We start from the raw sequence: 22,511 nt of genomic DNA on the forward strand, positions 1-22,511 counted from the left end.
GTGCCACACTTGTTCCCTCATCTCAATTAAAAGCTTTTCCACTTCTATTACGGCCAGCACTACCCTCGCCCGCCCCAATGGTTGAAATGGCGCCACCTCAGCCGGGGAACTCGGCTCTCTTCGAAGTGTCGCATTCTTTTTCCTCCGCTTGTCCATACAATACCTACTCGCAAGCTGGTGAAAATTAAGCCGCCAAGTCCCTCTCAACGGTATGCGCATAATCCGTGCCTGGCAAAATCAACTATTCTGAAACACTGTCTGTAGACACAAAGGGCGGTTAAGGCGCTCATTTTCATCTTCCATTTACTCTTCCTCCATCACACAATCAAACAAAAAACTTTCTCATTTTAGTGACAATGCCATTCGAACGGCGTCTTCGAGTATGCCAAAGCGGACCCATGTGCCCTACTCGGGCCGCAACGCCAGCAGCGCGTTATGGCCTTTACCAAGGGTTTACTGGGGAGTATAGTCGTTTCTCCATATTCCTGCATCATAGTTCCCTCTGGTTGTATTTCCCACTTTCTTTCTATAATCCTTCTGCGTTGGTTGACGAATGGATGTGTTACGTGGGCAGTTGCTCCATCACTGCGAAATGGTAGAAGGTGGGGGTGATAAACCTTGAGGTGTCGGGTGAAAGCAACCCTTTTCCACGTTCTGTACCGCCACATTCTGTATTCGGGTGCGCCAACCGCCGGCTTGAGTGCTTTTTCGTCCACATTGGCAGAAACGGGGTGCAGGTTGCAGAGTCCTTTTATTTATTTATTTTTGTGGGTGCCATACTTTTCAAGACTTCTCAAACAATTTCCTCTGCAATGCCGTCAGCCGCCTATTCGAGGTGAGTTTATCTTAAGGGAAATGAGGCGCATGACAACGTTGTTTTTTTTTCCACTTTACCCACAGCGAGGGCCTTCGCAGGGGCCGACGCATTGCCTGCGACAAAATGCCCAACTTTTGATATGCTTCGTTTCTTGTTGGGGAAAGATTTCAGTGCGAGCTTCGTTTGAAGAGCGAAAACAATTATGTATCTACGCTTTAAAGGGCATTTGATCAAAAGAAAATACCTTTCCACAGAGTTTCTCGTTGTCGTTAGTGTGTCCGATGTTCCGGTTAAGGTTAACAACTGGAGTGTGGATGTTTCCCGCAACGCGAAGCATTTTCACTTGGTAGTGGAAGCGGTGGCGTCGTCGGAACATGTCTTTTCGTGAGACTTTCGAGGTGTGATAAGGAGTTGTGTAGCGGTTCCGCGCCTATGCGAGTGTAAAGCCTGCAGGCTGTTTTCTTCCCGCCGCCGCGGTTTCCTGCTATGTTCAAGTGAGGTTGTCTCGTTCCGTTCGAATGTTGTTGTGGAGTTCACCCCTGGTGACCGGCGTTCCCTTTAGGCAGTGCAATTCACCTTAGTTATCTGACTACTAGCCTTATTTTGCTCTGTTATTTAAATATATATTTGATTGCCGTTACAATCTGACACTGTGCTGAGGAAGGTAATTGGGAGACATCTATGATAAAGTTCGCTTGTGTATTGAAAGGATGCAAGCTCCATTACAAAATAGGTAATGTGTTTTATTTTAACTGGTCGCTCGAGGCATGCTATCTCGTGCTTTAAATATTTTCTCAGCCTTATTTTTTCTAGTGTTCAACACCTGAAGTTGTTGCTGCTACTTTTCGTCGGAAGGAAGGCGTGGGTATGTCCTTTTTCCAGTTGGATTGGGAATGTTCATATCAAGAGTATATGAAAATGATCTATCATCACGCAACGAACTATGTTCCGCCACGGGTTTCACAAGAGAGGCACCTCATCACTTGTAGGGAGCTGCTGAATGAAGCTCAGAGGGAATGCAAGGGAGGCAAGTATGATCTTTCCTTCTTTCACTACCTTCGGTGTGTGGAGATTCTCACTAAGGTGGGGATACCCTCTACATACAAAGATTCAATGGTTTTGAAGAAGCAGTGTATGGATGCCATTGAAGCCCTCATGAATGGCGCTCTTAAAAATCACTATGAAAAAATGGTTGAAGAATTAAACTCGAAGAAGGAAGGAGTTGATGTTTTAAGTGTAGGGGATCCCTCTGTAGTTAATGTGAACAATGAGGAAGCTGAACATTTGAAGCGTAGGGAGGTGCTTCTGAAAAATGAGCGCGGTACTTTGGATAGTTGGAGGGGAGAGATAGGAGAAACGCGTATACCCTACAATCAAATCTATAATACCACTGTGGATTATCAGTATTGGAATCGTGATGTTGCAGCAACCGTGGCATCAGATGGTGTAGTTGTTCCGCCACGATCCATACCGTGTGCTTCCCCTAACGCTTACTGCAAGTGGACATATAACTCTAGTTTTCAGGGTAAGTGGAACCCTAGACGGGGAATGGTTAATCTTGGTAATACTTGCTATTTGAATAGCGTCGTACAGACGCTTGTTTCTACACCATTGGGGGCTTATTTTCTGGGTGACAAGTATACGCTTGATGTCAGTACTGCTGGGAGGCAGACTTGTAGGCTGGTCAACTCTTTCACTTTCATTGTTCGAGAGTTGAACCGCAGGGACTGCGCTGCCCCTGTGAGTCCTTCACCATTTAAAAAAGCGATGGGAGAGGTTAATGAAGCGTTTTCTGGTTTTGGGCAACAGGATGCAAATGAGTTTCTGAGAGTCCTTCTTGAGGGGATACACGACGGGTTGAATGATCGAAGAACGGTCAAAGCCGTTCCGAGTGACGCAGACACTATCGAATTCAGTGATGCGGAGTTGGCGAAACGCCACTGGGAGCAATACACGCAACAAAACAATTCTGTTGTCGTTGATAACTGTGCATTTCAAGAGCGGAGTTCTATTATGTGTTTAGTATGTCGAAGAATTAGTAGGTCTTTTACATGTTCGTTGGGAATCGACGTTCCCATTCCTGCCGGGACTGGGAACATTTGCCTGGAAGACTGCTTCAGACTATATTGCAAAGAAGAGGAGTTGGATCTTGATTCAGCGTATCACTGCCCTTCGTGCAAGCAAAAGGTCAAAGTATCGAAACAGCTTTTGTTGTATTCACTACCGACCCTGTTGTTTGTAACGATCAAACGTTTTCGAAGCGATGGCGCTATATCGATGAAATTAAATGACCCCGTTTTCTTTCAGAAAAAGATTGACTTAAAACCCTTCTTGTGTTCGACAGAGAAAAACACCATATACGATTTAGTCGGTGTGGTGAACCACAGTGGGAGCACGACCGGCGGCCACTACACTGCTGATTATTATGATAATCATTGTGGGTGGTCTTCAGCTAGTGATGAGCGAGTCTCTAGGGCGGACAAACCTGACTATCGACTTGTTTATATTCTGTGTTACGTACGTTCTGCTTAGGAAGTTGCTTAGCGAGGGATGTACTCAAGGTGGAGTTGAATGAGCAGTAAAATACCGCTGGTAAAGGTTTAATTACCATCACATTTATCTACTTCCCTCTTTTGAGAGCATATGAAGCTGTAAATGCTATTTTGTCTCTATAATTTATATTGTGGGTTTTGCCTCCTGACAGCAACAAACCTTATTGTTAATGATATGTTGGTGCTTGTTTGTGTGATATGCTCATTTCGTATAGGTGCTAGGCTGTTATTACTCTGATGGGCTCTGAATGCTCAAGGCATTCGAACCAAACCGAGCTGCGGGATGAGCGATTTTGCAGCAAGCGTAGGCAGGTGTTAGATGCAACACTTGCGCAAGCTCCACGCCCACCATCCTTTGTAAATTTGTCGAATGACTATCGTTGTTGCTGTGGTGCAGTGGGACCAGGTGGACTTAGATTTGCAGAACCGCCCAATAGGGGCAGCACCACGGGTCCACCCCGCGATCACCGGCCTGGTATCACGGGGAACCGTCGGTCAGAAAGACCCGGTAATTTGGGGCAAGTGTCTTCCCTTTATCCGGCCGTGGAGCCACACAGGGGGTTACCCTCACGTGACCAGCCTAAATCCACTCTGTTCCCGCAGTCGTGTCCGAAGGCTTCCACATCAAAGGTCAATACTCATGTGCGTGCGCGATCTGAGCCCCACACACGCGGTGGCCGAAGAGCAGGGTCGAAAATATCAGTGGCAAATGCCTCAGGGAGCAGATCGAAAAGGTCAAAACTGACGTCATATGTTGATGATAATGAAAACGTACAGGGGGTGCACGAATTTCGAAAGAAATTAATTTTTCTCTCTCTGGAGGAAGAAAAGGAGCGCTTGCAGATCTCAAACGAGAGATTAACTGGGTTCTGTAACATGGAAGATATTTTTGTGCGTTCCATGAAGGGCACACCCCATTGCAGCGCCGAACTAAAGTTGTTTTCGTTGCAGGGGAGGAGGAGAGAATTCATACGGGAGCAGGAGCACAATGAATGGAGACAGCTTTTGTTTTCGGTTAACCAAACACTACTCAATAGTTCTTTGGACGGTAAAGCGAAGGGATTTGCTTACTCCCATCTAGATGAAAATTCACTGTATTGGCCGTCGCCAACTTCGGAACGCGGATGTATTAGACGACCCTTCACCGCAGCTGAGCTGAATCAACTGGCCAGATCAAACTCTGAAACGGATTTTTACGTATCCAGCGACGGATTGAAGAAACCGACATCTCACGCTACTAAGATGTGTGCGTTGTGTGAAGTTGCTCTGAAGAATGTACTAAGTGAAGACATTATAGATATTGATAGAATAAATAGAAAGATAGCGCGACAAATTTATCTGCTAAATGAAATTTCTTCTTATTGCAGCCCGACAGACTCTGGCTCTTCTGCCTGCAGCAAGGAACGGGTTGCAGGTATGTGTCCTTTAACTACCAACGATAATCTACAGTCGGTGGCGTGCCGTCCCCTTCGCTTACCGCCTCGTGCCTCCACAACCACATGCACATCGTACCCAGTGGGGCACTCATGTTGTGGGTCGGTAAGTTCCACATCAAAAGGGTTGCCGGACTATTTAAGAAAAGAGTGTAACTTCGCTACAAGAAAAAGACTAGTATCGCTTCTACAAGAGTAAGTTACTTCTCAATTGTCTTGTTCCAAATTTAACTTTCGTGGTGTTGTTATTGTACATTTCCCCTTTGTTATCGTGCTTCTTTTCGGATGTTGTCACGCTATCTTCCATTAATATTCCATGGACGGGGCACCTTAACATTAAGCATGGCTTTTTTCCCTTGAAAATTTTCTATGTTCGTTGATAACATCTTTTTCAGTCATTAAAATCGCTGTTGTGACAGTTTTATTGTGGTTTATCTTCTTCGTATCGCACATATATACCAAAGGCATCTGACTAGGCAAGCATCAAACATGAAGCGTACACGCAATGCTTTGTTGTCATCAGAACTACTATGCAAGGTTATGAAAATTACAGAAGAACCACGCGTTGTGAAAGAGCTGAGTGATATTTTACTCTTTCCCCGGGTTAAAATAAACTCTTTGCCCTTCGTTCCACCTCCCAAGTGGACTACAGAGCTCAATCGCAGACTGCAGAAGAGGTTTCCGGAACTTAGCCGGAAGCGACACATTTTATTCACACGTGCATTTATTCATCCTAGTTTTACCGCACCAGAGGCAGCTTCATCGACTATGAATGCATCTATTGGGTTGGGCGAGTCCTTACTGCTTTCTGTTGGTGGGCGTTTAGTTGTCAGTATATTTGATGACCTGAGACGTGATGAAGTAATTTCGTTGGTTTCATTTCTATCCTCCGATGCAGCCCTCAGCCACCTTTTGCGTCACCACTGGGAGTTGGAAGATATGGTATTAACAGATGCATCAGTACAACTGTTCCAACCAAAAGCAACGCCCTCTGCCTCTAACATTGTATCGTGGCTGCCAGATCAGAGGGGAAAACAGGTCCCTGATCAGTATTGTGCTGGAGCAGTAAAGGCAGTGATTGGAGCAGTGTTTTTAGATGGGGGCCTGTCGTTAGCCACGCAGTTCATCTTCCAACACGTTCTTGAGGCACTAGAATAGTGGTATACATTACGGTTAGTGCAACGCTGGGTTACTGTCTATTTTGTTCTCAAATATTTTTAAAGAAGAGTTTTCAATGAAGGAGTTGTTTTGCTTATTTACCTATTTCTCTTTTTATTTGTTCAATTTTTCCTTTAGAGCTTCAATGAACCACCCTGATGAACTTGAAGGGTCGGCGACCTCTGGGGTTCTCTGCCCACTGACAGCATATGAGGAGGTTCCCCCGACGAAAACAAGGAGCCAGATAATTAAGGAACAACTGTTAGATTTAGAAAATTACTCGTTCGAAATCCCTGACCGGCCGGAAGGTGATCCGTCAGGGAAATTGGCCTATCTGGACATGTGTGAACAGCTACACAAGGAGTCATTTATGAAGTTTCCTACCCACAGCGTCGCGAACAGTCTTTGCGAGGGCAAAGAATCATTGGACGTCAGTTTTTTTGCCCTTGGAAAGAAAGGAAGTGCTGCGTTGGCTGCCGCTCTGCGAGTTAATCTTACAATCAGAAAACTTTCCCTCTTGAGGAACCACATTACTCCTTCGGGTGCCATGGAGATTGCACGGGCGCTTTCCGAAACGAAGGTAGTCTCCGATCTTGACTTAAGTGAGAACTTGCTGGGGCTGACAGATGCAGATGATATCCAAGGGGGTGCCGTGGTAGCTGAGTTCCTTAAGCCAGGAAACGTTTTGAAGACGCTATCCCTCCGGGACAACAAGTTAAGTGACCAGCATGTCACTGAGTTTGCGGAGGCGGCAATCGACAACACTGAATTGCACTCTCTTGACCTGAGCTTCAACAGGATTGGTTACATTGGTGCCATTGAATTAGCAAACATTCTTTCTAAGAACGCAGACCTTCAGGAAATAAATCTAGAGTGGAACCAATTTCAAACGATTGGTAGCCGCCATATACTTGCCGAAGGACTTCTTTTGAACAACACAATCAAGCGCTTCAACATGAGTTGGAATGGATTAGATGATGCTTGTGGGGTGCTTGTAGGTCGTATTATTAGTGAAAATGATATTGAAGAGATTGTTGTCGCTCACAATAGAATTGGACCGGCAGGGGCGGAAGCTATCGCAAAGGGACTTCTTAATACATCTGCGCTAACCACACTAATCCTGGACGACAATCCCATGCAAAACGAGGGTTGCGCTGCAATTCTTCGTGTCGTCGGGGAGGCAGCTACTCTTACGAACGTTAGCCTTCAGCAATGTCGATGTGACTCCAGCGTTGTGCTAGAAGCCGATCGAGTGATGAAGGAGGTTCGCCCGGATTTGGATATCCGAATATCTGAAGGTTGCTGTGCCAAGGTAGTGATGTAAATAATCATATGTGGAGGCATTGGCGGAGTGTACTCGCCTGTGGTTAAATGGAGAGGTTACGCTGGCAGAGATTTCTCTTTTTTTTTTTTTTGAAAGCTTAGTGTGTGTAGGGATGCCTATCGATGATGCACACCCTTCTTACTCCACAGTGACCCTCTTTATTGTATTTGTTGCTAAGCAGCTTTCGTTTCCCCGAGTTCTTCTAATTCCACCCATTAGGCAGATTTGAAAGGAGCTGACCTCGGAAATGGTCGATCGAATTGAAGCAACACTTAATCGTCTCATAGCATTCGGACCAGGTACGGCGTCTTATACAGATGATGCTGCCTTTTTGCAAAATGTTGCCTCTGCCATGGAGGTGGCAGGTGAGATTCCCGTTCTGACGGAAGCGTGCATGTCACTTTCTGTAGATCTACTGGAGAACTCGTCACCACAGTCTGCTGCTACTCACGCTGTGTTGACACTTCTCGCATGCTGTTGTATGCGGGATGACAACAGGGAACTAGCATCACGTTTCGGTATTTTTTCGTTATGTGTTCTTCTTCTTCGGAGCAGTGAGTTGTTGTGCAAGGACACTCTGTTGACTATTTTTGACCTGATAGGGACCCTCTGCATGAGCAGTGCTAGCACGCGACAGATGATGCGCCCATGTATTCCTTATGTCCTCGGGGTGATGAGAACTCATCCCGATTGCTTTCAGTTGTGCTTCAGCGGGGCCGTCGTGATCGGCACGTTGGTCATGCTGGATGCTGCGAACGCGGAATTGGCTGCGGAAAACGACTGTGTTCAGATTCTTCTCACGGCTTTTATGCGTGGACATGACAAACGAAAAGAGTTGCTGAATCGCAGACGCACATCTTATTCCCTACGTTGTCAAAGAGAGGAAGATGAGTCACGACGTCTATGCGACAACGTCATACGCTGGACGGAGGATGCATTGCAAAAACTTGTTCTGGCTCCATCTCCCGTGATTGATGCTAAACTAGAGGCTGCTGACTTTGGAAATTATGGGGACAGGGTAGAGGTTGACGAGCTCATGTGGAAGTTGAAGTTTGGGCGAGGAAAGATGTGAAGTTTCAGCGATGCTTCAACTGTTCGTGTGTTGTGAACATGGTCACTGCTATCATTCGTGCGCATTCGCATTGTATGTGTTCGCCGTGATCAGTTTTTCGAGAATTTGTGTGAGCTGAGGGGTAGCTGTTGATGTTATCGACGTGAAGGAGATAAGATCTGTTTCTAGTGTTCATACCTTCTTTTTCATTACACTGTTGTTAATTCTTCTGCACAAAGAAGGAAGAGCAATAGGGTAATAACAATAACACTTTCCGTTGCGGGAAGAAGCAAAGGTAAGAAAGTTTACACCAGCACAATGAGCAGCGCGGTAGATTCCCTGCTTGTACGCCTCAAGATTCCGGACCTAATCCCAAAGTTTAGGGAGATGAACGTTGATCGCATCATCAGCCTGCGCAAACTAAGTGAGGAGGAGCTTCGGACTGCCGTTCCCGATGATGACCAGCGAAACCGAATAATCGAAGCCATTAAGAACCGTGGGAGTAGTGAGAAGAGGACACAGGCCCCGGCTGCAAGCATAAATCCACCTCGTTCTACGGATGATGGAGGTCGCGGTGGCATGTCATACCCTCGTGGAGCACCCCGCGGTGGTGGTCCAGTGCGAGGACGAGGTCGCGGCGGGACTGGCAGCGCAGGCGAGGGTGGATTTCACGGTAGTGGCAGCAATAACGCTAACATGTTTCCTTCTCGCCAGCGAGTGTGCAACCACTTTCTTAATGGTGACTGCAGGTACGGTGACTCCTGCCGTTATAGCCACAACAAGGCACTGTGCCAGGAGGCGGCGGAAAGTGTGCCTCGACGCAACCACGATGCGACATCGTTGTCTGAGGATTTCAGTGAAACGTGTATTATTCCTACACACCGCATAAAGTATCTACTTGCGAACAGGGCTGATCGCCTTCGGAGTATACACAGCAAGAATCGCACACACAACAAGTCATTTCAACACATTGACCCCACCATCGAAAAATTCGAGCTCGTAATTTACGGGGCCGACCAGCAATCTGTTCAGGAGAGCAAGAAAATGATTCTTGCTTGTATTGGTGTGACACGTGAGGAGGAGCAGAAGAATCGTGTGCAGTACACAATGAACGAGTTGAGCAGTAATCAACGCGCGGCTAAATTTTTGGCAGCATGCAATATGAAGAACGAGGGGACTGTTCGTGAACTGTCGGAGGCATCACTGAGGAATATCATTTCGTTCTTCCGCTTTGAGAAGCAGCAGGATATACGTCACTTTTGGGTGAACACCAACAGCGAACACAGTAAGCTGGATATCATCGCCAACATAGTTGCCCAGCTACAGGGAGTACAAGCCATCATGTTCTGTGACCAGAAGCGTGTTGTGGATATGAGCAAAGTGGCATCTAAAATCACTCGCTATTTCAACGGTGTCTCCCCCCTGTTTCTCCACCGTGCCATCCCGAAGGAGGAGCGCATGAAGATGCTCCAAACTTTCAAAGACGGTAAACCTAATGAAAATGGTATTCGAGAACGTCTGCTTGTTACTAATGAAGACTATGCCAAACTGGCTCGGAAAACAATTGTTCCGTATGTTAATCTTGTCATTAACTACTCAGTCCCACGCTCTGAAGAATACTACCTACTTCAATCTCTTGTGGCGGGGCGCAGTGACACGGTAGGAGTTTCCATTGTGTGTGTTTTCCCGCACGAGCAGTCCCTATTTCAAGAATTGCAGCGGAACATCCCGTTTGAAGAGCTTGAGGAGGAAGGGAATTTCAAGGATGCCGCGGTGAAGCTGGTGTACGACACTGTGGACGAACCATTAACAGGTGAGGACGCCGACCCCCCAAGCAACTGGCATGAGCAACTGAAGCCCAAGACCCTGTGAAAAGAGTGACGTCGTATGGTCTCTTCTAATCGCAGTTGCCATTTCGTTCTGTCCCAATTGTCCACACCATGCACTCACCTCCTCTAACTTTAATGCGTGGGTTTCACCCCCTTCTGGGTGACTACGCGGTTGTTGCCACTCCAAAGAGAAAAAAGAGAAGAATAAAAAAGTGTCTGCATCTTTCTTTCGTGTGTCTTCTGCTTCGGTTCGATAGCCAATCTCATTTTGACAGTCCTCCAGAACACTTGGTTCTGCCGAGTTTGTGAAGTGGTGATGATGGCTTCGGAGACGTGTGGCAAGGGGAAATGGAGGGAGACATGTGGTATCTTTTCTTCTTTTTGAGTAACCCCTCTTTCAGTTATTTTCCCTTACGCATTGACGGTGCTCCTTCTAGCGATGGGGATGTTCTGCCGTGCCGTGTATATCGGGGCACTGTAGAGGAGGGCTGGGTGGCGATTTTGTTGAAGAACGTTTTATGATTGTGGGGAGGTGTGCTTGTTTACGCGTGTGTGCAGTGGGGGAAACGGAAAGGAAGGGAAATGCTTAGAGCCTCCACCAGGGACATTCAGCCTCTTTATTATTTACTATAACCACAGAAACAAGGGAGTTACGATAAAATCAACGCGGAGAAAAAATTTATATTGGTGTATCTGCACACATATATATATATATATATATATATGCACCCTGAAAAGAATGAAAGAAAATTAATTAAATAGCAAGAAGGAAGGAATGAAGGTCATCACTGTCGTATAATTGTTTATACGTGGGTGCGAGGGGCGCTTCAGGGGAAGGAAGGGAAGAAAAATACACGAACATGTGAGACGGTAGTTGACGCAATAAGGCAAGAAGGTGAAGCACATTGGAAACTACAGCGAGAGGTCATGCGGCTGGTGCTCGTATATACGGGACGGGGAAGGGAAAGAAGTGCGTATGTTTCCTTAGGTGTCGTGCCATGGAAACTTGTGGAGCAGAAGGAAAGAAGTATAAGGGAGGGGGGAGGAACTGTTATCAAGCGTAACGAAAGGATTATCGGAGGTAACTGAAGGTATGAGGTAGATTGAAGCCCACAAACGAGCTTACTGAGCAGAGAGGAATCAAGTGGAGTAGGAAAGGAAGACGGACATGTATTATTCAGATAAATCCGAGGGGCTCGGTGTGGGATGCGTTGTGCTGGGACGAGCAAGAGATTTAGGTGGCTCGAACTTAGTGTTGACAAGCGAAGGCAGCACGTAATCTCGTGCGTGTGTGTGTTATGCGGTACAGGGGGGAAGGCATGTATAGGAAAACTCTCTAGTCCACTTGAAGAGGAGACGGTTAACAGAGTACGAGGGTGTTCCGCAGATGGTGGTGGCAGCAATACCCGAAAAAACTTTACACGTATGAATCTGCCGCGGCTGGTGTCTTTGGGGAATTGAACACACGTCTCCTTCGTGTTCTCTGCCACTCATTCATCTATGCAGGCACGGGTAATCGGGGGGAAGGTGTGCTTCGCTCTGCAAGCCGTGATTTTTTCTTCCACTTCTTGCTAATTACTTCTTTCATTGCTGTTTTCGTTGTTTTAAGCCCGACATTTCCTCCCTCCTGGATCCGAAGAGAAAAAAAAATTCCCCAGTAAATGCGGGTCCGAGCAGCGGAGCTTCCTGCCTTCCCTGTGAGTAAATGGCGAGGTGGTCGTACACGCGGAGATGGAACTAGAAAGTGGGTGTGACGAGAAAGGGAATGTTATAGCGGGATGCTGTGAGTTTTACATGCGCAAGGAAATGAGCTGAATGACGACCTTGCGAATCAGCAAACAGAAACGGAAGGCAGCGAGTGAGGATTGAAGTGAACTCCTGTTTGGCTGTTGTTTGCGTGTGGTTAATGTACGAGGGCCCCTTCCTTTTTTTTTAAACATCTGTTGAGGGTTCCGCTGCTGTTGCCGATTGCTTTTCCTTTCTTTGCCTCCAGCTCACCACTTCCGAGGCAGTTCTTTTGGTGTCAGACCCTTCCCGCTCAGTGGCCCCATCTCCGTAGCTCACTGCAGTACTCGTTTGCACGCGTTGCTGCGGTTGATCTCATATATATATATATACTTTTTAAAACCTTTTTTGTATTCCCTACTATTTCTTTCGCCTTCTGGGCCCCACAAGGAGTACATGCGCCGCCGGGGTAACGAGCTCAAGTAACCAAAAGCAACACACCAGGGAACGAAGGTGTATGCGGGAGGGGACGCCTTGTCGGTGTGACCCTCCCCACAGTTCCCCTTTCTTTTGTGATGTCTTTCCACTTGCCTTTGGTGCTCTTGATGGGAGATTGGAAAGTACCTAAAGTCGCTCTTCTCTCTTTTGTGAATGATCTGTCTTTACTTTTCTCACATACGTATTTTTTTTTACGTGGCCTTTTGGCATTTATTGTGTGAGCGGGTGCCAAGTGAAGAGCAATCTTTCTCGGAACCAATCACCGTCATTGTCATCGAAGCCTGCTGAGCGTGTAAACAATATCTAAAGGAAGAGGGATATCAGACTACTAAGGTTAACTTTTTGTACAAGTGAGGACCGCCCTGCGGCAGTAAGGTAGTTGCCATGGCGAAATATATCGCAGGGCCAAATGTCGAGCTATCGCTAAAGGAAATTGTGCACAGGGCCATTAAGAGGGCCTTTCCGTCTATAAACCCACCCGAGATTCTTATTACTCTGGGCAAGACGACAGAATATCAATGCAACAACGCTATGGGTCTTGTCAAGCTTCTCTCTTCCGCTTCGCCGCCGATAAAGACAAGCCCGGCACTGGTTGGAGAGGAGCTCAAGAAGAATCTTGAAGAAAATGACATGATTGAATCCTTTGAGCCCACACCACAGGGTTTCATCAACATCACCATCAAACCAATGTGGGTTGCCGGTACCGTGGGGAAGGTGCTCCGGGAGGGAATTCGTCCACCGAACCTCCCCAAACAAAAGGTGCTTGTGGACTTTTCTTCGCCGAATATTGCCAAGGAGATGCACGTTGGCCACCTCCGTTCCACAATAATCGGTGAGGCCATTTGTCGCCTGTTTGAATTTTGCCAGTATGAGGTTCATCGCATCAACCATATTGGTGATTGGGGAACTGCGTTCGGGATGTTGATCTTATTCTTGAGGCGTAAGCACCCCAATTTCACTGAGGAGGTGCCAAACATTTCAGATCTAACTACGTTTTACCGTGAGGCCAAGAAGTGCTTCGATGAGGACGCCGAATTCAAAGAACAGGCACGACTGCAAGTCGTGAAGCTGCAAGCCCTGGAAGAGGAATCCATGAAGGCATGGAAAATTATCTGCGATATTTCTCGAAAGGAGTTTCTTCAGATTTATGAGCGTCTTAACGTTACCATAGAAGAGCGGGGTGAGAGCTTCTACAACCCACTCATTCCTGAAGTGTTGAAACTGTTGGATGAGGCCGGCAAACTCGTGGAGAGCAATGGTGCGAAAATTACCGTTCTCTCTGACAAAAAGTCGATATCTGCACTGGACGCAAAGGACATGGCGAAGTTGGCCGCTCCGCACTTGTTGTGGGCCGGTAAGGACACTCGTGTCGAGTTCCACCCCAATATGATTACAGCCATGCGTGAAGTCGGGGTTCTAAAGGGTGAAGAGGGTAATGAAACCGTTGCTTTATCTAAGAAAGATGCAAAACCCCTGAAAAACTTCGACATTCGTACAGACGTGGACAAACTAGTATCGCTTTTACAGCCACTCTTCAAGAATAAAATGTCTCCTCTTTTCCGCGAGGTTTTTGAGGCTGCGGGTATCGTTGATGGGGAGAACATTACCATCCCCCGCTTCAGCTTCCCACTCATGATTGTGAAAAGCGACGGCGGTTACACGTATGACACAACCGATGTTGCGACTATGTATCATCGATTTGTCTTGGAGAAGATGGACCGTGTGGTTTACTGCACGGATGTTGGGCAGTACGAGCATCTGCGCATGTGTGCCGATTTGGCGAAGGATATGGGGTGGATGGACAGAGGCACCTGGAGCCATGCTGGCTTTGGGTTGGTAACAGGAGCGGACGGAAAGAAGATCAAAACTCGCAGTGGAGAATCCGCGAAACTAAAGGACTTGCTCGATGAGGCCGTCGAGCGGTCACGCGCTATTCTTGAAGAACGCGAGAAGGGTGACCGTGCTCAAGGCCACACAAAGGAGGACATTGATGAACTATCGAAAAAAATCGGAATCGGTGCAGTGAAGTACTTCGACCTGAAACAGAGTCGGCTCAACGACTACGCTTTCAGCTACGAAAAGATGCTGGACTTATCGGGCAACACGGCTGTCTTCCTTTTGTATCAGTATGCGCGTCTTTGCTCAATTGAGCGTAAGTGTGGCGTTGATAGGGAACAATTCCTGAGTTCTGAGGTTGTTATTGAAACTCCGCAAGAGAAGAAACTGGCCCTCTGTGTACTGCGCATGGATTCTGTCGTGATCAGGACAGTTGACGACCTTCTTCTGCACCATCTAACTGATTTCGCCTACGAGCTGGTGTCGTGCTTCTCTGACTTCTTCCAGAATTGTAAGGTGATTGGGCATGAGCAGCAGAATAGCCGGCTTTGCCTTGTGGAGCTTACCCGCTTGACGCTGAAGCAAGTGCTTGATATCCTTAACATAGACGTCGCCGAGAAGATTTGAGAGAGCCGTTTGGGAAACGTTGCAACTACCGCAATATCGTCGGACCAGAAACTGAATGCATAACCGCGCTCACAAGCATAATCTCTTGTAACAAGCGCGTTGGGTGCGATGATGCGTACGGACGGGAGTGTGGCAGCGATGTTGTTGAGATGGAGTAAGGCAACGTGGCGCTTTCCACTCGTTGGGTGCTTTCCCATGCGGTTGAAGCTTGATCTGACTCTCAGGGGGTTTGGCTGAAGAGCATGCAGATTCGGGTGAAAGCAAATGTTCGAGTGGGAGTGTGTAATAAAATAATGCTACAGAACCTAAGCTTCAGTAGATCTTTGATAAGTATTTTCCTCCCCTTCCCGTAGCTGATCCGCAGTGCCTTGAGGGCGCAAGCAAGAGGTGTGTGACGTGTGAATAGTCTAGTTTCTCCCAAGGAAAGGTTGGGTGGGGGGGGGAGTTAATGATTTTCCACGATTTAATCTTCCAGAAGCTGCTGATGATACGGAGGCTCGTGAGTTGTGAGCGATCTTAGTGTCATAACATGGATTGCGTGTATATCTGTGCGTTGAAGAGATCTGTATCATTTTATTGGACATTAGGTCTTTTTTACTCTTGTCTACACGGTCTTATTTTTATTTTGAAGTGTTTCACACATGGCGCAGAGCTGGTTCAAGCGACATCCTCTTGGTATCTATCCGCGTGGTAATGCGAAGAATTTAGATGAGTTGGTCTCCCCGAGGTTCGGTATTCTCTCAACCCTCCAGTTTGCCAGCAAGGGTCGTGCTGGTAAATGTTGTATTCTTGGATCACAACCAGCAGAAGAGGCGTTTGTTGACGTGATGCTCCACCTTCTTTCATTCGTCGCTGTGGATGATATGTGCAGGTTATCGGCTGTATGCACGGGGTGGTATTGCTTTATTCATGCATCAGATGCGTTCAAACAGGCCCATGGGTTGCTTTCACCTACGTATACGTGCTTCGAAGGCAGCTGGAAGGAAACAGCCATTCGTCGCTTTATCAAATTACGCTCCAAGCAAAGGTTAAATACGGCAAAGCGGATGCGTCTGGAGGGTGGTACACCTGGGGTTGGGGAAACTGTGAACTTGTCCCATCGTCCGGTGATGGTGAAGCGCGCCTTTTACAATGATCAGTTGTTTCAGGCATGGATGTGCACCATTCTTCCCTGCCACTACCATCTCCGACAATCAAGTATTGCCGGCACCGCAACTGCAAATCGGCAGCCAAGTGTATTGTCGGCTCGGGGTCGATATCGTAGTCCACTCAAGGAAGTTCCGCGGTGCAGCGGCTTGTCAGTAGACGAGTTCCGCACTCGATTCGAGGAGACTAATTTACCGGTTATTATAGCAGACGTGGCCACTGAATGGCCTATTTACAAAATATTGCAGGAGAAGTTTGAAAACCTTGCTGTAATGCAGAAAAAGCTCTTTCGCCCCGGCACGCGTCCTGACGTCCCAATGTGCTGCGAACACACAACCATGAGTGTCGCTGATTATGTTCGGTACGCTCGGGACCAGACCGACGAGCGTCCTATCTACCTCTTTGACTCAGAGTTTGGTACTTTTATGGATGTAGAGTCGCTGTACACTGTTCCCGAGTATTTTAGCCGTGATGATTTTTTCAAGGTTCTTGGTGGTGCGCGGCCCAAGTACCGTTGGATAATTGCCGGACCACGCCGTGGTGGAAGCAGTTTTCATGTGGATCCCAACTATACCAGCGCTTGGAATGCTAACTTGACAGGGCTAAAGCGGTGGATTCTGCTTCCACCTGGTCACACCCCCGCAGGGGTGTTCCCCAGTGAAGACATGTCGGAGGTTGTAACCCCCGTTTCTTTGACGGAGTGGTTGCTGAATCATTACGATGCCACAGTGGAGAAGTGGCGTGACGTTGCGTACGAGTGCGTATGTGGACCAGGGGATATTATGTTCATTCCTTGTGGATGGTGGCACTTTGTTATTAACCTGGAGGACTCGGTTGCAATAACACAAAATTATGTGTCAAAGTGCAACCTCTCGAGTGTACTGAAGTTTCTCTCTGTCATGAAGTCTTCTATCAGCGGGATTGATGAGGATGTGGACAATTGCGACACGAGCCGAATGGTAGAGACGCGCCGCGCTAACTTCGCTGAAGAATTTGCCGCGGCGATGCACTTGTCGTACCCCGAGTTGATGCAGACTGTTGCTGGCGAGGCTAAACGTGAGGCAGAGGAACGACATGAGAAAAAGAAGATGCGAGCTGCTCTTCCGTTGTTGGATGTTGGTAGCAACGGCTTTGCGTTCAGCTTCTGATCAGTCTTACTTCACGTTTTTTTAATCTATGTTAAACAGTTAAGAGTACTAAGGTCATGATGTGTGAGGGAGGTTGGTGGGTATATACGTACCGTGGGTAGGGTGTGTTACCTCTGAACTTGTGTACGGTGTGTGAAAGCACCTTGATTTTTTTTTCTACTTTGAGTTTCGCCCCCTTTTTTTATTATGCGTGCATATTTATCGTTTATCACACGGATCTGGGGGTTGCCATAGGCGTGAATTTCCCTTGTACATGGGTCTTTTAACGAGGTATTATGAGAAACTGGCCGAGCAAGGTCGTTTGGAGCAACTGATCGTTTTTGGGATGTACGACGAACGGGTGTATGAGGTTATCGACCGTCATAAACTGGCGGGGAGTATTACTGCGTTGCTTCCATCGTCTCAAGCAGCCGCGTTTCTCTCTCGAGGGATGGCATACGACTGTGTCAATGAAGAGGTGCTGAGAAATTTCATTAAGATATGCATGATGTTGTCCACCTACAAGACTGTCGAAGAGGGGGCGAGTCTTGCGGAGCTTATAGGGAGTTGTGGTGTGCCTGAACACTATCGAATGAGTTTGTTTAACTTTAGTGAGACGTACAGACACATGATATTATCCAAGTCGTACTTTCCTCAACGGGCCGTGTTGAAGCTTCTGTCGTACATTTTTTGTGATGATGTACTTACTGACGCGGTGGCGCAGTTGCAGTACAAATCAGATATATTGAACCACGTGAATAAAGTTTATGTCGATACCCCAGATTTCATCTCGTGGCGCTTCTCTGTGCGGGTTTTATCGTTGGCAGGGGGCTACAACGAGGACCGTAGTGATGTGGAATACACTGACGCATTGACCCGTTTGGTCACTCGTACTATCCCCGAGTTCATTGTCTACTTCGGTGCAACATTTATGTACGCTATGATACGCCACTACCCCCGGCGTGTGCGTGGAATCACACCGCGATGGCTTGCCAGGCAGCGCGCCGTCTTTTCGGCCGCGTACTGCGCCTTTCTTGGGGTGTTTGTCAACTCCATCTTAGAGTATCGTGTTCACAAACATCGTATGCTGTATGAGCTACGCAAAAGCCAAGAATGCCGTCGCCGCCGTGGCGCTGAGAAACGCGGCGTCGATTACACTCCCAATACGTATTTTGACAGTCTTGAGGGTGTCACTCGCCACATTTACTCCATGCAGTTGACAACGTATGGTGCGTCCGCGTCGATGTTACTCCTTTCACTCGTTCCACTAGTGCCTGTGAAGTTCCCCAAGTGGATGGGTGACGTGGCATGGCGTCACCCATTTGTTCCACGACTGTTTCCGGCCATCCTTGGGATGCACGCTGCATCGCGTTGCATGGTTCCGTTCGTGTTTGCCCCTTTCACTATTATGACAGCTCTGCGTTTCAATGGGTGGTCCACCACATTGTATGACCGTTACGTGGAGTTGCGAATGCGGCTCTGGCACAGGAAGGTGGAAGCTGTTTTTGACACATCAACAGATGTTACCGATCTTGACGTTACAAGGGAGTCGAAAAAGAAGGGAGGGCTGGCCGGAAACTGATCCTGCTTGCCTTAAGGCGCAAACCCCCTGGTCGTTGTGTGCGTGCGCGTCTTTGTGTGAGTTGTAGGGATGTATGAGACGAAAAGTAAAAAAGAATAAGAGGGGCTGAGGTGGGTGTGACAGTTTGTGTGTGTGTTACTATATTTACATGTGGTTTAATTCTATCGGAATTTTGCGTGCCGCCGGGGCATATCTGTTCTTTGAAGGACTTTCGGCATTTGTTGCGTGCAACGGTACCGCTGTTCACGTGGGGATTTTCTTTCTACTGCACCTCGTTGTGGAGAAGTGAAAGCGAGCACTGTGTGTGTGTGTGTGCATTAACCTTCACTCTTACTCGCTATTTTACATTATTTGTGCTCATTTGAATACATTTTTTTTTTTCGCTTCAACCGAGCGACAAGCATCACTCACTCCGCGAGGAAAGTTTTGCAGCGCGTGGATAATGACTAGTGAGTGCGTTACCGTAAAGGTGAAACTAGGCGGTGCAGCATTGCCTGCCCACGATTTGATGCAACTGGAAAGGAGGCTTATCGGAGCGCGTTCCCTTATGCAAGCGACGGAGAAAACTTTGAAGGAGACGGTGGTAGTGGTGTCACCAAACCTCAGAAAGGATGGTGATGAACGCAGGGACCACATTCTTAATGATGGAATGGTGAGTAAGCATACGCAACTTTCTTGGTATATTGTCGAAGACGTTCTTGCTGTGTACTACAGGCTCTCAACTCTCATAGAGGAGGAAGAGCGACAAGCGCGAATCCGTGTTGAACGATTTCACTCAAGCACTATCAATCAAATGCGTCGAAGACACAATGCAGACCACCTCAGTAGCGCTAAGTGTGTCTATGAGCGATCCTGCGTTGAAGAGGATGCCCACTGGGCTTTGAAGCTTGTGGCGCAGGAACATTCAGATTACCTCTTCTCCATCAAGATATTAGAAGAGGATGAGCGTCAGGACATTGCACGCCGTGTGGGGCTACCGATGCAAAATTCAACCCCGTTGCTGGGCTGGTCGCGCACACCTAACACTGTGTGGCAGCAGCCAGAACTCGCACCCTGGTGGGATCATTTAGAGGGGCCAGCTGGTTATTTCTGGGGCGTATCACCGAGTGGCGGCGTGGAAATGCCTCAGTGGAGTCATGTACACTGGGGAGACAATCCAGCCAGTGGGGGTTTCCAGTGTGTACCTGGTGAGTGGTGCCACCGCAGTAATCTTCAGTAGTGGTTGTTCCTTAGCTGCTCACTTTTATTCGTTTACCCAACCCCTTGTTATTTTTTTTTGGTTACATCACGCATTGTAAACATGCACATATATATGTATGTGCTTGTGTGTGGTTTTCGAATTGCCACCACACACTCGCTGTACCTGGAATAGCTGCTGTGCGGAGAGTTACAGGGTTTCCAGTCTTACCGAGAGGAACGGGACGGGCGCTCGACAGTAGGAGCGGATATTGGAAAAGAATTTATATACCTACTCGAGGCTTGAAGTTGAAAAGTAATCTTGTTTTTTCTTTTTCGTCGTACTGTGGTTGAGCCCACCGGGGTCAGGGGAGCGCGATTTCTGGCATTCTCAAAATATATCTGTTCTCACACAAATGCTTGCAGCCATTTGAACTCGCTTAAAGGGTCAACCGAGAGGTTCTCTACGCGGCCTTCGGGTGTGGTTCAGGTGAGTGGGCATGCGTGCGACGAGGACCCCTTCTGCTGCATGCCTTGTCATTTGCCTCTTTCATCTGGGTTTATATAAAAAGTTGGTAGCAAGCGTAGGGCAGTTGCGTGTTTTTCTAACGTCGCGATAGCAACATCGCGATTTGTGTGCAGCCAGAGAAACGTGGTTTCCGCCCTCTGGACTCACTTCAGTTCGCGGGCGGTCGATGTCTTCATCTTTCTTGGTTCCTTTCACACTGAATGTGCGGCTATCAGTTTCATGCAGCAGCCTGCACGATGGTTTGGGTGGTCTTTTGTCGTTATTACGGGCCGATGACCACAGTGTGAAGGCAGGTACAATGTCGCGTGACCCATGTGCCGATGGGGAGAGACAGGATGCATTACGTCATCTTCTCAGCAGGGATGCCAGCGTCCTCTCGGAAATTGACTTCCGCGGCGACATCCCCGCCATTGAGGATTTCGCGTCCACTATCCGCAGTGTCGACAGCTTCGAGAAGGGGTATATTTCCCTTATTTTTCGTGAATATTGCAAGCGGATGGGTATAATTAGTGAGTGGAAAGCGTCCCTACAGGCTGCCCAAAGGGAGAGTTCGTTTCCCATATCGGGTGCGTTGCTGGACACAGTGATTGCCGAGGAGGCGAGTGCACGAGCGGAACTCCACACGTCCCGCGAGCATTTCGTGGAGTGGGCTAAGGGGGTGGCCCCACGGTGGTTGGAGACGGCTCGCAACATGGGAGCCTCGAAGAAAACAGAGGATGGGGCTGCTGAGAGGGCACAAAATCAATTGGAAACTGTGATTGCTCAGCAGTTTGGCTTCAGTGGCAACGACGTGGTGAACAGCGGCCCCCCGTCGTCTCCCAGGGTGACAGGGGCCAACAGTGACGCGTTGCGCCGACAGGCGATTGCGATGATTGAGCAAGAGCAGTCGCTGAGGAGACAAGAGGCGAAGACAAGGGTGGCGAGTCTACTTGAGCAGGAGGAACAGTTGCGTTGTCAAATGGAGGAAAGGCGCCAGAAGCGGGAAACCGAGGAAAAGCGGCACCACCAGGCCAATATGGAGGCATTCTGCCGACAGCTTAGGCAGGAGGAGGAGTCATTCCGTCAACGCATGGAGGCACGCGAGAGCGAGCGACTCCAGTTGCTTGAACACATTGAAGCAGAGGAGCAGTGGCTTTCTCAACGACTTGCTGATCGGGAGAGGCAACGTGCGCTGGAAATAGAGGCCAAGGAGAGAGCCGAGCGCGAGCAGCGAGAGTTGTACCGCGAGCACGTGGAGGCTGAGGAGGAGTTGCTTCGCAACCGTCTACAACAGTATGAAGCGTCTCGAAAGATGGAGGCTGAAAAGGCACGACAGAAGGAAAAAGAGGATCGTGAGGAACTCTACGAGCATGTGCTAGCCGAGGAGCAATTAATTCGACAACGACTTGAACAGCGGGAGAAAGAGGCTGAGCGGAGGGCTAGGTACGAGCTGTACCATGCAGGAAGAGCAGACGCAGGACTAGGCAACACAGATTCGACCTTGCCGGAGCATTCCTTCGGTACGCAGCAGCTCGTAGGATACCAAGCAATTAACAATTCATATACGGGTGTAGGATTGTGTGGGGAAAGGCAGGCCTTCACATCGCCCCAAGGGCATCCCCATTCTTATCATCAGCAGGTGCACTCTCTGCCCCATGTTCAGCATTACCAGCAACAGTATCTCCCACAGGTGATCACATCCCCAGCTCAACCCAGTTGCTATCCCGTTGCGCCAGCCGTCCCACAGCCCGCCACCGTTTACTCTCCCCTTACACAGTCAGTTGTTACACCACCTTACAATCACTACGTGTCTTATCACCCCCAGGGAGAGCTGCGATCTCCGCAGCCACCCCAAATGTTTCCTGGGAATCACCCATATTACTTGAACCGTTGAGTCCGTGAGCGCTTGTTTCGAGTCGTGAATAAGAAGATGCTTTTTGGCCGTGGTCTGGTCACCACTGGCATTGCTCGCCTTTGCAAAAGCACAAACTGGGTCTTTTTCTTAACTCGATTCTGGGCTGCACCGTTCTGCTTCCCGTTTTGTTTCTTTTAACCCATTTTTTTTGTTTCCACCCTTCTCATATCTAGGTGATAATTGTGCTTTGCCACGTGAAACTAGGAA

At 48.1% G+C, this 22,511-nt stretch overlaps 11 protein-coding genes across 11 annotated transcripts, besides 1 other annotated feature; all 11 read left to right on the forward strand.

Annotated features, from left to right (window-relative positions):
- Nucleotides 1–1,684: 1,684 nt before the first annotated feature.
- Nucleotides 1,685–3,349, forward strand: Tb11.46.0014 (ubiquitin carboxyl-terminal hydrolase, putative; the record flags this gene model as incomplete). Its single annotated transcript, XM_823184.1, has 1 exon — nt 1,685–3,349. The coding sequence occupies one exon, from the start codon at nt 1,685–1,687 to the stop codon at nt 3,347–3,349; it is 1,665 nt and encodes a 554-aa protein (XP_828277.1).
- A 257-nt stretch (nt 3,350–3,606) lies between these two features.
- Tb11.46.0013 (hypothetical protein, conserved) lies at nt 3,607–5,001 on the forward strand (the record flags this gene model as incomplete). Its single annotated transcript, XM_823185.1, has 1 exon — nt 3,607–5,001. The coding sequence occupies one exon, from the start codon at nt 3,607–3,609 to the stop codon at nt 4,999–5,001; it is 1,395 nt and encodes a 464-aa protein (XP_828278.1).
- Nucleotides 5,002–5,291: 290 nt separating this feature from the next.
- On the forward strand, nt 5,292–5,960 carry Tb11.46.0012 (hypothetical protein, conserved; the record flags this gene model as incomplete). The annotated part of the gene is made up of 1 exon (XM_823186.1): nt 5,292–5,960. One exon carries the CDS (start codon nt 5,292–5,294, stop codon nt 5,958–5,960), a length of 669 nt encoding a protein of 222 aa, XP_828279.1.
- Nucleotides 5,961–6,036: 76 nt separating this feature from the next.
- Nucleotides 6,037–7,284, forward strand: Tb11.46.0011 (hypothetical protein, conserved; the record flags this gene model as incomplete). The annotated part of the gene is made up of 1 exon (XM_823187.1): nt 6,037–7,284. The coding sequence occupies one exon, from the start codon at nt 6,037–6,039 to the stop codon at nt 7,282–7,284; it is 1,248 nt and encodes a 415-aa protein (XP_828280.1).
- A 247-nt stretch (nt 7,285–7,531) lies between these two features.
- On the forward strand, nt 7,532–8,356 carry Tb11.46.0010 (hypothetical protein, conserved; the record flags this gene model as incomplete). Its single annotated transcript, XM_823188.1, has 1 exon — nt 7,532–8,356. The coding sequence occupies one exon, from the start codon at nt 7,532–7,534 to the stop codon at nt 8,354–8,356; it is 825 nt and encodes a 274-aa protein (XP_828281.1).
- A 297-nt stretch (nt 8,357–8,653) lies between these two features.
- On the forward strand, nt 8,654–10,207 carry Tb11.46.0009 (hypothetical protein, conserved; the record flags this gene model as incomplete). The annotated part of the gene is made up of 1 exon (XM_823189.1): nt 8,654–10,207. The coding sequence occupies one exon, from the start codon at nt 8,654–8,656 to the stop codon at nt 10,205–10,207; it is 1,554 nt and encodes a 517-aa protein (XP_828282.1).
- A 658-nt stretch (nt 10,208–10,865) lies between these two features.
- Nucleotides 10,866–10,889: a microsatellite.
- Nucleotides 10,890–12,771: 1,882 nt separating this feature from the next.
- On the forward strand, nt 12,772–14,850 carry Tb11.46.0008 (arginyl-tRNA synthetase, putative; the record flags this gene model as incomplete). The annotated part of the gene is made up of 1 exon (XM_823190.1): nt 12,772–14,850. One exon carries the CDS (start codon nt 12,772–12,774, stop codon nt 14,848–14,850), a length of 2,079 nt encoding a protein of 692 aa, XP_828283.1.
- A 641-nt stretch (nt 14,851–15,491) lies between these two features.
- Tb11.46.0007 (hypothetical protein, conserved) lies at nt 15,492–17,144 on the forward strand (the record flags this gene model as incomplete). Its single annotated transcript, XM_823191.1, has 1 exon — nt 15,492–17,144. One exon carries the CDS (start codon nt 15,492–15,494, stop codon nt 17,142–17,144), a length of 1,653 nt encoding a protein of 550 aa, XP_828284.1.
- A 253-nt stretch (nt 17,145–17,397) lies between these two features.
- On the forward strand, nt 17,398–18,705 carry Tb11.46.0006 (hypothetical protein, conserved; the record flags this gene model as incomplete). The annotated part of the gene is made up of 1 exon (XM_823192.1): nt 17,398–18,705. One exon carries the CDS (start codon nt 17,398–17,400, stop codon nt 18,703–18,705), a length of 1,308 nt encoding a protein of 435 aa, XP_828285.1.
- A 442-nt stretch (nt 18,706–19,147) lies between these two features.
- Nucleotides 19,148–19,924, forward strand: Tb11.46.0005 (hypothetical protein, conserved; the record flags this gene model as incomplete). The annotated part of the gene is made up of 1 exon (XM_823193.1): nt 19,148–19,924. The coding sequence occupies one exon, from the start codon at nt 19,148–19,150 to the stop codon at nt 19,922–19,924; it is 777 nt and encodes a 258-aa protein (XP_828286.1).
- Nucleotides 19,925–20,576: 652 nt separating this feature from the next.
- Nucleotides 20,577–22,283, forward strand: Tb11.46.0004 (hypothetical protein, conserved; the record flags this gene model as incomplete). The annotated part of the gene is made up of 1 exon (XM_823194.1): nt 20,577–22,283. One exon carries the CDS (start codon nt 20,577–20,579, stop codon nt 22,281–22,283), a length of 1,707 nt encoding a protein of 568 aa, XP_828287.1.
- Nucleotides 22,284–22,511: the final 228 nt, after the last annotated feature.

This window comes from Trypanosoma brucei (assembly GCF_000002445.2).
Source record: "Trypanosoma brucei brucei TREU927 chromosome 11 chr11_scaffold01 genomic scaffold, whole genome shotgun sequence".
Taxonomy (NCBI): domain Eukaryota; phylum Euglenozoa; class Kinetoplastea; order Trypanosomatida; family Trypanosomatidae; genus Trypanosoma; species Trypanosoma brucei.